We start from the raw sequence: 13,369 nt of genomic DNA on the forward strand, positions 1-13,369 counted from the left end.
ATGTATGATTTTGTGTGACTTATCTGTTAGTAATTAATTAAATAGTAATATAAAATAGTAATATAAAACAAATCTAATAGTCCATACCCCATTTGGTTACCCTTCTACTCTCCCGGGTTCAAAAGTTTCAACTCTATTCTCTAATTTGCCCTCCTCTCTTTCCTCTAAATAAAATCCTGATTGTTTGGATATTTATGTCACATTGTAGAAAAATTACCTCCGTGTATTTTCCTAACACGTCCGTCGTGCATCCCTTTCCGGGCAGCGGTTTGAAACGAAAGAAAGCTTTCCCATCAGGAGGGCCTTTGACATTCAATTTTTACATTAATGGCATGCTGAGAAACGACGGCCAGATAAAACGTCAAGGCCGTATATAATTTATGAATAAGTAAAAAAAATCTATAATTTATGATTTATGAACAAGTAAAAAAAATCCATAATTCATGTATACTGTAATTTATATATGAAAGAGCAAAAAAATCCGTGATTTTACTTTTGTTCAGAGTAACAGTTATATATCGGGGAATAATATTTTCTTATCAGAGCGTAACAATTGTCTGAGTTTTCTAAGATGCTTTCACGATATTTAGCTGAATTGTGCGATATCGCACTTTAGAGAGACAAATTTATTTTTAATAACGAAGATAATCAAGGGTTAATGAGAGTTTTAGCGCGGTAATCAGTGCGCAATAATCTTTTTCCTCTTTTTTCCTTTTCTCTAAAACTACTAATTTATTTAATAAACGGCTCTACTTCAAGCCATCTTCAGTATATAAAGAAATAGTTCTACTCATAGCGAAACGGCGGAGCAACCCTTATTAAACGAGCCTAAACGTTATTAGCTACTTGAATTTAAAGTTTTTAAAATTAATTTTTATTTGTTTAAGCAATTGATGTTGGTAAGTAAAAAAATATTACATCAAGATAAATGTAAAATATACAAAGGAATAAAATAAATTGTACTTGCGTAAAGCTGAAATAATAAATTAATTTCTGTCAAAATAATAATAATAAATTAATGTTTCTTACTGCAAATCTGTATCGATAAAGAAATTTGTGTGAATTCTTTTTTTAATAGAACTACGCGTTCGCAAAGTGGCTGCAAAGCATTTAATCGAATACAAGACTCGAATGTGTAACGCGAGGACTATATAGGTACTATCAACACTTGCGTCAGTGGCACCTGCGCAAGCACGACAAACGCGCGCGCGCGCGCGCGCGCAAGTGAAGAAAATTGCTTTACAACGTCCACGATAAAAGTGCAACACATACGAGCCTAGACACAATTACGGGCGTCGTAGTGAGATTACCTTGCTCTACATTTTCAATATCGAAACTTAAATTTAAAGTTCTTTACATTAACTTTTACTCATTTAAATGATTGATGTTGACATATATCAACACTGTGTAAATATGTTACATCAAAATAAATACATATACAAATGAATAAAATAACTTTGAGTGAAACTAAAATGATAAATTTGTATCTCGTAAAAACTAAAACTCAAAAATGTGCACGAGTCTTTCCCTTTGAGATAATATAACGGCATACATTGTCAAGGTAATAATGTTTATCGAAACAAGTGTCTTTAAACGTAACGAGACAGATAGCGAATTAATTGCAGCTGTATTAACCCGTAACTGGAACATATGGGTCTTGTCTCTTGGTGACCCTGGGAATAATTTTATAAATAATATGTTCTGAAAAAAAATGTTCATGTTTACAGCACCTGTCAAACATACATGTAATTTTTTCTTAATCTGTTTTTCAGTTTATAAACTACCGCAATTCTTGTTACAATCAACTTAAAAATATAATACATATATATTTTAAATATTAGATTAAGAAATTATATAATATAAATTAAATATTTATATACCAGATCTTTATTTGTAAAGATTTTTTATCTGAACGATACAATTATTTATTGACCGGAAACTTTTGGCAGCCACTGTATATCCAACAAAATTTAGAAAAAAATTTTATTAATATTTTACTTGTATATTTTTCAAATAACCTTATATCATAGATTTGGAATGTATAATGCAACTTGGAGAATTCTTAGAGGATAGCAAATTAGTAACCAAATATCTGAGTAGACTTTAAAGACTCATATGTTTTCTTCAGGATCACAAAAATACATTGTCTTGTAATAATAAGTAAAAAGGCGAAGTAAAAATATCGATGTCGGGTTATATTTTTCTGAGAAAAATTCCGTGCAGATGACGATCAATTTCTGGTCTGTTTCCCGGTTGCATTCCTAGAGTTTCAGAATCTGTATCGATTGTTGCATACATCGCGAACGATCGCTGTGTTTGCATTTCTATACGCTTCGTCGTTTCGTCGCTCGGTTCCACGTAATAACACGATTAATCGCGACACTCGTTACGTCGCATCGATGGCATATCGCGCGATGTCACCGTTTTTATTAAAGAGAGGAAAGCCGGTTAAGAGAGAGGAGAAATCTATCTATTTGCTGTAAGTGACAGTTATAATTAGGTCGATTCATTAAGGGCGTGCATTCGACGACGAGTATAATAAGTATAAGGTGAGCTTGCGTCTCTAGTATTGGATATCTCTAATATCGGACGTCAGTTTCTAATCCAGGCCCATTATCAACTGCATTTAACACGCGGGAATTCCCGTGTTTTCTTTCATAAAAAAAGTCCGTTGGCTTAAACGATTTTATTAGCTAGACATATTTGCGCGCGCGACCAACTGTCCGCCGCTTGACGTAATTCCTGCCAAAGGGGACTGACCCCCTAAATGTGATGAGACAGCATTGAGACATGCATGCCGCCGATTTGCCTTTCAATTTCTATTATGACGCTACAACCAGACTACCATATCGATGCATATTAATAACTCGTTATTATATGGAAATAATCAAGTACTGATTGAAAATTTCCAGTAAAATCAACACGAATGCATGTGTGAGACTGTATATAGTATGAATATACACACAAGTATAATCTTGGATGCCGCGTCAAATTTTATGCTGGCGCTCCGTAGATGTAGATAAATAACGGAAAAAAAGAAAAAATACATGTGTGCATGCGCATAAATATATTTATAATATTATACAATTATAAATGCTTTTGATTGGATTGTGAAAAATAATAACGTGTGCACATATATTTGCATTAACATTTTAAAATTACGTTATGATTACGGTCCATGGACTTTTATATTCAAACAATTCGAATCACGAGTTACATAAGCCGTATAGATAATGAGAATGTAACGTAGCATCATCTTTGTTCAATGAAGTAAACCGCAAACATATGCTCAACAGTAAATATCCTGTTTCCAAATGATTGCTGCACTCACAATCAGAGAAAAATATAATGGAAGCAATTATAAAGGTAACGATTAAACAAGTTTTATAATGTACAAAATTAATCTATAATAATTGAATAAATTATTTTACAGTTGTAATAACTATAAAATATGGTACTTTATTCAACTGTGTATGTGTGCGTACATTAATTCTACACATAAAACTTATACATATAGTTTTATCGTTTTGACACTATACTGTTTTTTACTTTGAGTCAGTCAACTATACTTGTTTGGAAAGTGATAAATATGTGAGAGCTACGACGATAAAATTGTAATTAGTATATAGAATTGCGAATTGTGAAAATATACATAGAGTTATTTAGAGTATTTTAGATTTAGACGCGTTACGCATATTCGTCAGTTATATAATTATTAGCATATATGCAAAAGAAATTCAGTAAACCTTTTCATTGAATCTTGTCAGCATTTCTCCGTAATTCATTCATGTTTTCCCGCGTTTTCTACTGAACTGAAAACAATTTGATTTCAAATGATTGAAGTACCGGGAATAACATTAAATATATTGTAATTTCTCAAAGATTAATATTTCGAAAATTTCGGAAATTCACCGAGAAATAATTCTGACGAGAACGTAAAGCGTCGTTAAATTTACATTTAGAAGAGAATTGGTTGCTCTATGCTCCAAAATATTATTTCTACATATGTCTGGTTTATAAACGGCTGAATATATCGACGATAATTGAGTGGCTCCTCGCAAGAGAAGCGTGTTTATAAATACACTGGAAATGGTGCGATATTTATACAGGTGGGCACACCAATTATAATGTCTTACTATCCAAATACAATATCCTTCACGATATAATATATATGCTATAAATGTTGTGAATCCGCGTTTGAGGGTGTGATCGAGTTACCACTACTTCGAAGCATTTGATTAACCAATCAGAAGAAAGAATTTTATCACTTGACCAATCAAAAAATTCGTAGCGGCAATTCGACCGCACCCTGAGTGGCGCTAATCTTTTGCTCGTGTTTGCGAGGAGCAATCGATTGTGATGATATACTCAAAGTGTAATTCAGAGTCTAACACTAAATCAGGACATAAAATGTTTTTAAGCCTATTTCTACAATGTGCTCTTTGTTTCCTGTTTTTTTGTTTTTTTTCTCCTTTGCAACTATTTTATCGACAATTGTATTTCTTGCTACATATTTCTTGTTTCTTCCGTTAACATTTATCTCGGGCGATATAAAACAAAAAACCGGATAAAAAGCAAAAAAACAAGATGTAAATAATAGCAAAAAGCAAGAAACAGGGAACAAAAAGCACGTTGTAGAACAAACTTTAAACTGTTCTCGCAAAGATGTTTCAAACCCGAGAACAGTTACTTGGGATATTTTTACACTCCAGTGCAGCGGCGACAAAAAGGTGAATTGTTGTAAAATATCGTTTAAGAGAGAGAAAAATTGTAACATTCTACAATATATTTTACTAAATAATATTACGATTAATGTTTTATGATAAAATTGGGTATTTTCATTGGCAACAAGACATGGCAACAAGATTGGTTATGTAGAAAATAAGATTCAAAAGTTTTCCTCTCGCATCTATAAGTATATCAATTAAATTTCTTTATCAATAGTTATTTTTTTATCATTAAAATACAAAAGATTTAAAAATTATTAGTAGGCATAAAAATTGGGCGTTACTTGAGCATTACTGGGCATTAGAAAACATTGGTATACACAATTTTGATCAGCGGTTTACCTCTCACCTATTGGTACATGTATACTAGACTATAATGTATACTAGAAATCCACAATAGAAAAGTATTATATTAATGATATAAAATCTTTGTTTTTTAGAAATACCGTCTTTTACTTTTTTTTTCAGAAAATTGTAATTAAATTCATATCCGTAATGTTCTTAAATACTAATACATCAGAAAATAATCAATTATATGCAATAAAATGTCAATAATAGTGATTTTAATTGAGGTGTAAAAACATCCTATGTGATCGTTTACGTAAAAAAATCTCAAATCACTATTCCCGATTAAGACGTTTGTTCAAACATGTTTTTAATACGTATTATGTCCTGATTTTTAATTTTACATTGTTCCAAATGCATGCAGAAAAAAGAAAGAAAAATTGCTATCAATTCCCAGCGTTGTTGCGTAAATCCTCGACAGTCCTCGATAGAAAAATACGACGAAAGAATCGACGCAAGATTAACTCGAGTCTCCAAGACGATGGCATCTACTACGCGATTGACGATTGAATTTTATTTCCAACGGGATCGAACGTGGATATCGGCGACCTTCTAGGAAACGATAAAAATGTCGGTTAATCGCGTCGTCGCTTCGGAGACCTGCTAAATTACTCGGTGAAGCTACGGGCGGCCGATAAGAAGAACAATAACCAATAATAAGTACACGTCCGGCGCGGCGCGGCGCGGCGCGTAAAACAGCAACGACTGAATGTGAATTGGTAATATTGGTATTTGTTCGCCGCCGGTGAGAAACACCAATTCGAGGCGTAACAATATTAGAGACGCGACGCGTTAATGATTAGGATTAATTTGTCGCGAGAGAGAGGCGACGCCGACGCGTCGTGCAAATTGCAAAGAAAATTCTGCCGTGAAAGGGCCGCGCGAGGAATTTGCGACCGTGTCCCATTTTGCGCGCCGCGGCCGATCGAAGACGAGAACGCACGCAGCACGCTGCGAGAATGAAAGGAGCATGTGCGCAGCCATTGTTGCTGTCGCGAATGCAACAAGCAAGCGCGCGATGAAAAATAGTTTCCGTCGTGCACGTTCGCACTGTTCGTAATTCGTTCGCAGGATGGTACTGATGGTAGATAGATCAGGTGAGGGTCGCGAAGAATAAACGCGACGAATTGTCCGACTGGTGCGGTGGAAGAATTATCGGCGTTGTGTTGTGACGTAATGTCCTACAAGGCGCTATCATGTAAATTTGTCGGTTTCCTCATTTCCTTAAGCTTAATTGGCGCAACTTGCAACCGTGTCACCATAAGCGCGATGATAAATGATAATAATATACGCGATGCATGTGTAAGTACGCGACCGTTATTATTCATCATTCAAAGACTTGTCATGTTGGACTTTCTTTGAACTGGAGATATTAAAGTGAGTTTAAAAACGTAGGGACTGAAAAAAGATACATAGTTAAGAAGGAGACTCGACTTTAGACTGTGATTTACTTTGATAAAATCTTACTTTGAATTTCAATGCAGTCATGTTTCAATGTTACATTTTAACTTTTACTAGTTATTATATCACTTGAAGATCGAAGCGTTGCAAATGTATCACACTATATTATTAAATATTGTAGTTGTTATCATTCACAGGAATGTGCAAGAAACGGAAATATATTTTTCGACGACATTCAATCAATTTGATAAGCACAACACGTGCAAGCGTTCCTTGCATTTTACATAAAAAGAAGCTCATAAAAAAGACACTTTTACGAATAGTATTGTAAAATAGTATTGTAAAATGAATATCTCTCGTAAAGTACGATCGTATATTTCCATCCAACTACGTAACAGATAAGGTTACGGAAATAACGGTATTCGTACTGTGTTTAAAAATATATACTTGAATGCGTCAGTATAATATGTCTTGACAGCATTACTGGCCGCTGACTGTCTCTTGAGATTTGACACGAATATTCGAGTAACGTGGAGGATTGCGGATGCACGGCCCTATGAAGGCTCTGTAGGCGTCCCTACGATCCCCCAATGGAGCTTCCTTTCACATTCGAGATTTCAGATAAATACTTTCTCAAGAAACACATTGTATAGTAATAATGCCACATAAGCACAACAAATTCGCGAGCGGCGATAGTTACCTCTTTCTCGTGCAGAAATTTCTAATTTAATATACTCTGATCATAATTTAAAACATTACGATTAATTACTTATTTCAAGTATTAAAAGCACTGAGCAATGTGTTTTTAATATTAAAAATATACAAGTAATTAATCACTAATCTCTCTTACCAATGCCAAGCAAATTTTTGTAAGAGTCCTTAAAATAAAGTTTCTGCCATATATTTCTTTTACAATGAAATTCTCGACATTTCCATCTCTTCTCTTAGGAATCAAAAAAGCAGTTTATATATGTATAAAGGTTGCGCACTCACCGGCGGCTCGGTGATATAAGACTCCCACAATTCCTTGAGGTCGCCCGTTCCCACGTCGTAGAACGCCATCATGTATATATTTCGTTTCCTTTACCTTTCCGGATAATGCGAGCGTCGTCGGTCAGAGGAACATTGTATATACTTGCCCATGAAGGACGAAGAAAATTAAAGCTCCGACATGCCGTCGCCACGAGGATCCACAGCGTTCTTTGATAATCTTGCAAGCTCCGTTAGTATCTGAAAGCCAAGATTATCTCGTAATCTCATCATCTGACATTATTGCGGATATTGTTGATTATCTTCTTCGTTTACTAAATTGGCAAGGGATTCGCGATTATGCCGTTTAATTACATTAATTGCGTCAACGAGAGAATATCTCAAGGACCTCGCAGTGGATGTCTCTCCCTTGGGATAAGATCTCTAAAATTTTTGTTCAAGATTTAAGTAGAAGCTTGCTATTTGCAGAAGATGAAAGAAAATAAATTCAGCGTTATAATTGTGATTTGTTTAAAATTAAATCCAGAAGATCGAGAGATAAGAGGAATATCGCACTTTCGCCGCGATTATATATTTCTATAAATATAGTATAAATAAAATGAAGAAGAAGAAACAGAGAGAAGAACGCGCGAAGGTATAATGTACAAGTCTCGTTCGATAAGAGGCAAGCCGGAAAGGTTTATGTAAGTATTTAGTTAAAAGATTCCACCGGACGTTGGATGCTGATCCGGCAAGGCGGATATATCGATAAACGAGCTCACATAGATTAAAGTAACACACATTCACGTGCGCATCCGTGACCTCAGCGTTGCATACGTACAGCGTTGTATCGCGCGTGTCGTACTTATTATATCTGCCGCGGCTGGTTTTGCGTTTAATATCTTTTGTCCTATATTACGGGATGATGCATAGCTGCATTACAGCCCGCGATGCGTTCTAACGAGTTCAATGGACCTTTCTTTATGGGCTAATACCATTGCAGTCGCAAGAGAGAAAGAGAGGGAGAAGAGGGGAGCTGTTGCACGGTAACGCGAGCGATATCACGAAATTGTAAGTAAAAAGAAGTTACAATGTGGGCTCTAATTCATCATTCTTTTTCTTATGTATGCGTTTCTTATCATTTCATACTCTATTTGTAATATTTTGAAATAAATGGAAACGGATTACACAGAGTACAGATTTAGATGCAAATATATCTTTTAAATCTTTTTTACTTACGTTGCACGGAAATAAATCTTTAGATAAGGAATTATAAATCGCGAGAGTCATTTTGGAATGCGACCGAGTATCTTGGAGTATAAAGTTCATCTGAACAACTTCTTGCATTCATATAATATATAACATGCACAACAGTCCAGAAATCACGGCGGAAGAGGCTTATGGTACATCGAGAATTCTCTAATCGACCTCAACTTACCATCAGAAAAAGAAATTAGCTCCTCGTTACGTGGCGCGACGTACATAAATTCTCTTCTTTAAACTCTAATATGTAGTCTTTCTCTTTCATGTCTGCGGATAGATTCTTTTTACGCGCGATATAATGATTCTCGCGATAAAAAAACATATAAGTAAGGAATTACAAGTAGTTTCGCGCGAATGTGAGGCTCTTGCTGAAAGCTAATGTTACATGGCATCGCAACATCATAGTTTTAGTACGAGAATTAAATAAATTGATATATTCGATCGTCAAAATTGTGCCGGAATTAATTACGCGAATAATCACGAGAGGACATCCTCAATAATAAGCATTATGTATATAATACGTGCATGTTATTTCAAACGTGAAACAGTTATATAGGTCAAAACGTTAATTATGCTCTAAACAATGTAAATACAGTTATTCTACTCTCCTGAAGCGTGCGCATCATTCGAGAGTTATTCTAACAATAAGTATTATATGGAAAGAATGATTTTGCTATCAGAAAGTAGTTTAAAAAAGATTGATATTTACTCAAAAAGATGTATAAATAAAAATACTTTTTGTAGACCTCTTGAACTTGGATACGAAAGTTAGTAAAAATGTAAAAAGTTCGTGGCGTTTGGAAAACATCTTGAAAATTAAGCAAGAACATGGTGCGTTGATTGAAATTTAGATAAATCATCGTGCGTTAAATTATGTAGAACGCTCAAACATGGTGAGCAAAAAGTTGACATTCCAACTTGCGCGTTATAATTATTTTATTAATTATTTTAATAATGAAACAAAATGATTTTCCAATCTGTAACGTAAAATGTAGTAACTTTTTGGCCCAAATTTAGATAGTACCCTGCAGCAGACAGCACCCATGTCAAGATTGAAACATATACGATATCTTAAAACGTTTTTAAGACATTTTAAGATATCCTTATATCCTGATTTTGGATATGCGGGCTATCTAGGTATTTTTCAAAATTTAGGCCAAAGTTATTCTAATTTTATCAAAATTATTTTTGATATCTAGCTAAATTTTTAGGTACTTTAATAAAATTGTTTTTTCCATCGTATACGTCAGTGAGACGGTAAAAATCTTTTACTGTTCTTTTTTTTTCTAAATTTCACGTCAAGAAAATGATATATCAGTTTCTCCGTGAAAGGCATCGCCTCAAATATTTATACCCGCGTAACGATAACGTATAAACAATCCGTTGCTTAACATTGGCGATATTTCGTGTGTAACATATGCCATATCGCGATATACTTATTGCTATCGAAATCGCTTGAAAATTATTTTCGAACGTATCTATTCTATTACTTCCGCTGATAATTGATTCGCAGATATTGACGTAACACCGCGTGCGTTATTCTTTAAAAATAAATAAAGGAGCACACGCGCGCGCACACATGCACACACACATAGAGGCTAAAACGCAGGTTGTTGTTACACGATTTCTATTTATCCATTTTAAAAAACTACATAAACGTTTCGACTGTTAAATCCAGTCATCACTGACAACTACGTTTTTCAAAAGGAGGTTTGATGCAATTATGTTAAAGATCTTGTATGCGTGCGTTTTATTAAACTCTTTGAGATTTTATATGCAAGATGAATGTAAAATTTAACAATCACTGCGAATAAGTTATCGATTAATAGTTAGGTAATTTATGTCGCACTGATGATGACTGGATTTAACAGTCGAAACGTTTATGTAATTTTTTAAAATAAATAAATAGAAATCGTGCAACACAACCTGCGTTTTGGCATATATATGTGCTCTTTTATTATTTATTTATTTTTGACGTAGTTCAAAGAGTCGGTTACCATAATTTGTCCGTTATTCTTCAATTTTATTAAATTTTATTAAATTGATCAATTTCATTGGCAATATTATTATTTCAACTTCAGTTTGTAATTACGTTTTCAAATTCGATAGTAATTGACATGCACTTTGTATAACTGGAAAGTGTATTTCACAAGATGTTTGCTTCTTTTTTTTCATTTTTTTTTTCAAAGAACACGACTTATTCGCGCAAATGTCACTTCCAATACAATCATCCGGCTTCGTCCTTTCCGACCTTTCGACGCGCGAACGATTCCACGTAACCGCAGTCGATGCTAATCAAAACTGGTATTTCCGGAAAGAAAAAGGAAAGATGCGTCGATCGATGCCGACGAGAATATAAGATCCGCATGTTTCAGAAACACTGTTTCTATCAATCGCGATTCGCGCAATTGCGAGGAGCACGTGAAGCGTTCTTATCGCGGCATGATGCGTCAAACTTATAAATACTATCTTCAGCAAACTTTATCGCTAAGGGTACGATGAAAGTTTCGCTTCACCTTTGGTACGCATGATTTGAACATTCCAGGCATCGCTGTCAGCAAAGATTGCGATACGATCCACCGAACATGATAAATTTATTCCATCTATTTTATCTCACAATTCGAGAAAAAGGTATGTAGTAACAACTATACATATATAGATGACAACTACACAAGTTTTATATATTGCAACTGTAGAATAGTTTCTTCAACTATATATTACCTCTATATAATATAAAACTTGTGTAGTTGTCACTTAAAAAAAATTTCTATTACTATGTTTTTCTCTTACTGCAATATTATCGCTTAATAATCACTATTTCACACAGTTGTGACCAAAGATGGATCAATTCTCGCGATGTTGCGAGAGAATCATCCTGAGGGGTTCGTCAATCGGCGGGAGGAGCTCCACATTCCACGCGCGTCGCATCACTCGCCTCAACATTGCGACTGAAGCCTGTATCATGCATTGGAGATTGAGGATTGCAAATTGGAGATTAGAATTAGACCAATTTGAGAATGAAATGCGGATTAAAATTAAAATTATCCGATTAGTCAAATTTTGATCTTTAATTCGCAATCTTCGATCTCCAATACGTTATACTCTGATACAGTTTTGATGAAAATGACTGCGTTCAAAAAAAAAAAAGCGGAAAAAGCAATTTTGCAACTATTGCGAGATACTTTAATATGCTTGGTTTGTACATTTAGATCCAGTGAAGAACTAAAGTAAAAGCAAAAATCAATCATTTTAGAAATTTCTTTAAGAAAGAATGTTACAACATCAGGAAAGCTACTTTTTCTGCTGGACGCAGCCAATCTCTTGGGAATTCACCGCGCCCGGCCGGCCGGCGCGGCGTGGCGCGAGGAGTGAAGTGACCCCAGCCCCAGCAGCGAGCGATGATAGATCTGGTCGTCGTAATCGGATCGGAGCGCACCAGATGGGACGGAGCGCCGGCTCGGCGGCGGTGGCGCGTGCACGTGCACCGGTGACCGGGTCTGCATCCGTCGCGCCGCGGCCGCCCCGCTGCGTCCGTCGTGTAGCGGTACCAGCACTACCAGCGCACGCGAGCACCGCGGTATGCAAAGATTGATGAAAAAAAGAAAAAAGAAGATGCAAAGGGGAGAAGATTGTAGAGCCGCGTGCAAGTTAAATTGTTACTCACCGAACGAAAGACGGACGTGGAAGGAAAGAATATAATCTCTTTGGTTGACCTCCGAGACGTCAGACGAGCGGGGAGTCACAGAGGCTATTTTTTTAAGTATTATATGTTCTTTTAAGGCACAACACTCTGCATATATCGTTCGCTCACACGAGCGGTCTCGATGACGACGACTGCGCCAATGAACGAGCCGAAGAAAGCGGGACGATGCGGCGGGATCGATAGCCAACACCCGCGCACCCACGACGAGAGTTGTCAGCCGAGTCTTCTCGAATCGCAATGAACCGGCTGTTTCGCAAATGCTTTATATACGCGCAACTTTAACCAGAGTATTGGCACGCCGCGCCGCTATCGATTATCGGTTATTCGATACAGTAGCGCGCAAAGGTTCTGCTTGCCTGCTTGCCGTTGAAGAACGAATGAACCAGAATGAAGCGAGTCCAGCAGCAGAGTGCCCGTGGAGGCCGGATGCGCGCGGTACGACGTTCTCCGTGTGAATGCGGCAGCGGCCTGAGCGGCCAGGCCAGCAGGACCGGCGACGGTCGCACGTGCTGGCGCCGCAAGGCACTTGAATCGCTGCCGCTCGGCCAATAGCGACGAACCACCTGTTACCACCGTACTGAGCTATCAGTCGAACAGTGAACGGCCGCGATGCGCGCGCAGCCTTATCAGTTCCGAGTTGTGACGCGCGTCGCCGAGCGGACTTTTAAAACCGTCTGAAACCGCCCCGATTTTCGGCGACGCGATGCGACGCGTCTCGTAAACATCGCGTCAACAGATAGTCGCTATATAGTCTACGAAAGGAAAACATGAAACTAGGTCGTCCAACTAACAATTACGAGTCTTAGAAGCGATATAATGGGAGGTGACGCGCGAGGAGTTGCAGGTATCGAAGAGATTATCGATGGATGCCTTCCATAATCCATTTAGTGACACGAGTATTCTTCTGTCTTATTGTTACTCATGGATTGCAAAAAAAAATAAAACGACACTTGTGTCACTA

At 36.6% G+C, this 13,369-nt stretch overlaps 1 protein-coding gene across 1 annotated transcript in view; it reads right to left on the reverse strand.

Annotated features, from left to right (window-relative positions):
- The window catches only part of CrebA (Cyclic-AMP response element binding protein A), a 33,745-nt gene extending 20,751 nt beyond the window's left edge, over positions 1–12,994 (reverse strand). Inside the window, exons 1-2 of the mRNA XM_018513723.1 lie at positions 12,370–12,994; positions 7,467–7,703 (exon numbers count right to left, since the gene is read on the reverse strand). Coding sequence (XP_018369225.1) covers positions 7,467–7,538 — 72 coding nt within the window. The 5' untranslated portion in view covers positions 7,539–7,703; positions 12,370–12,994. The remainder of the gene's footprint in view (positions 1–7,466; positions 7,704–12,369) is intronic.
- Positions 12,995–13,369: the final 375 nt, after the last annotated feature.

This window comes from Trachymyrmex cornetzi, unplaced genomic scaffold, assembly GCF_001594075.2.
Source record: "Trachymyrmex cornetzi isolate Tcor2-1 unplaced genomic scaffold, Tcor1.1 scaffold47, whole genome shotgun sequence".
NCBI lineage: Eukaryota > Metazoa > Arthropoda > Insecta > Hymenoptera > Formicidae > Trachymyrmex > Trachymyrmex cornetzi.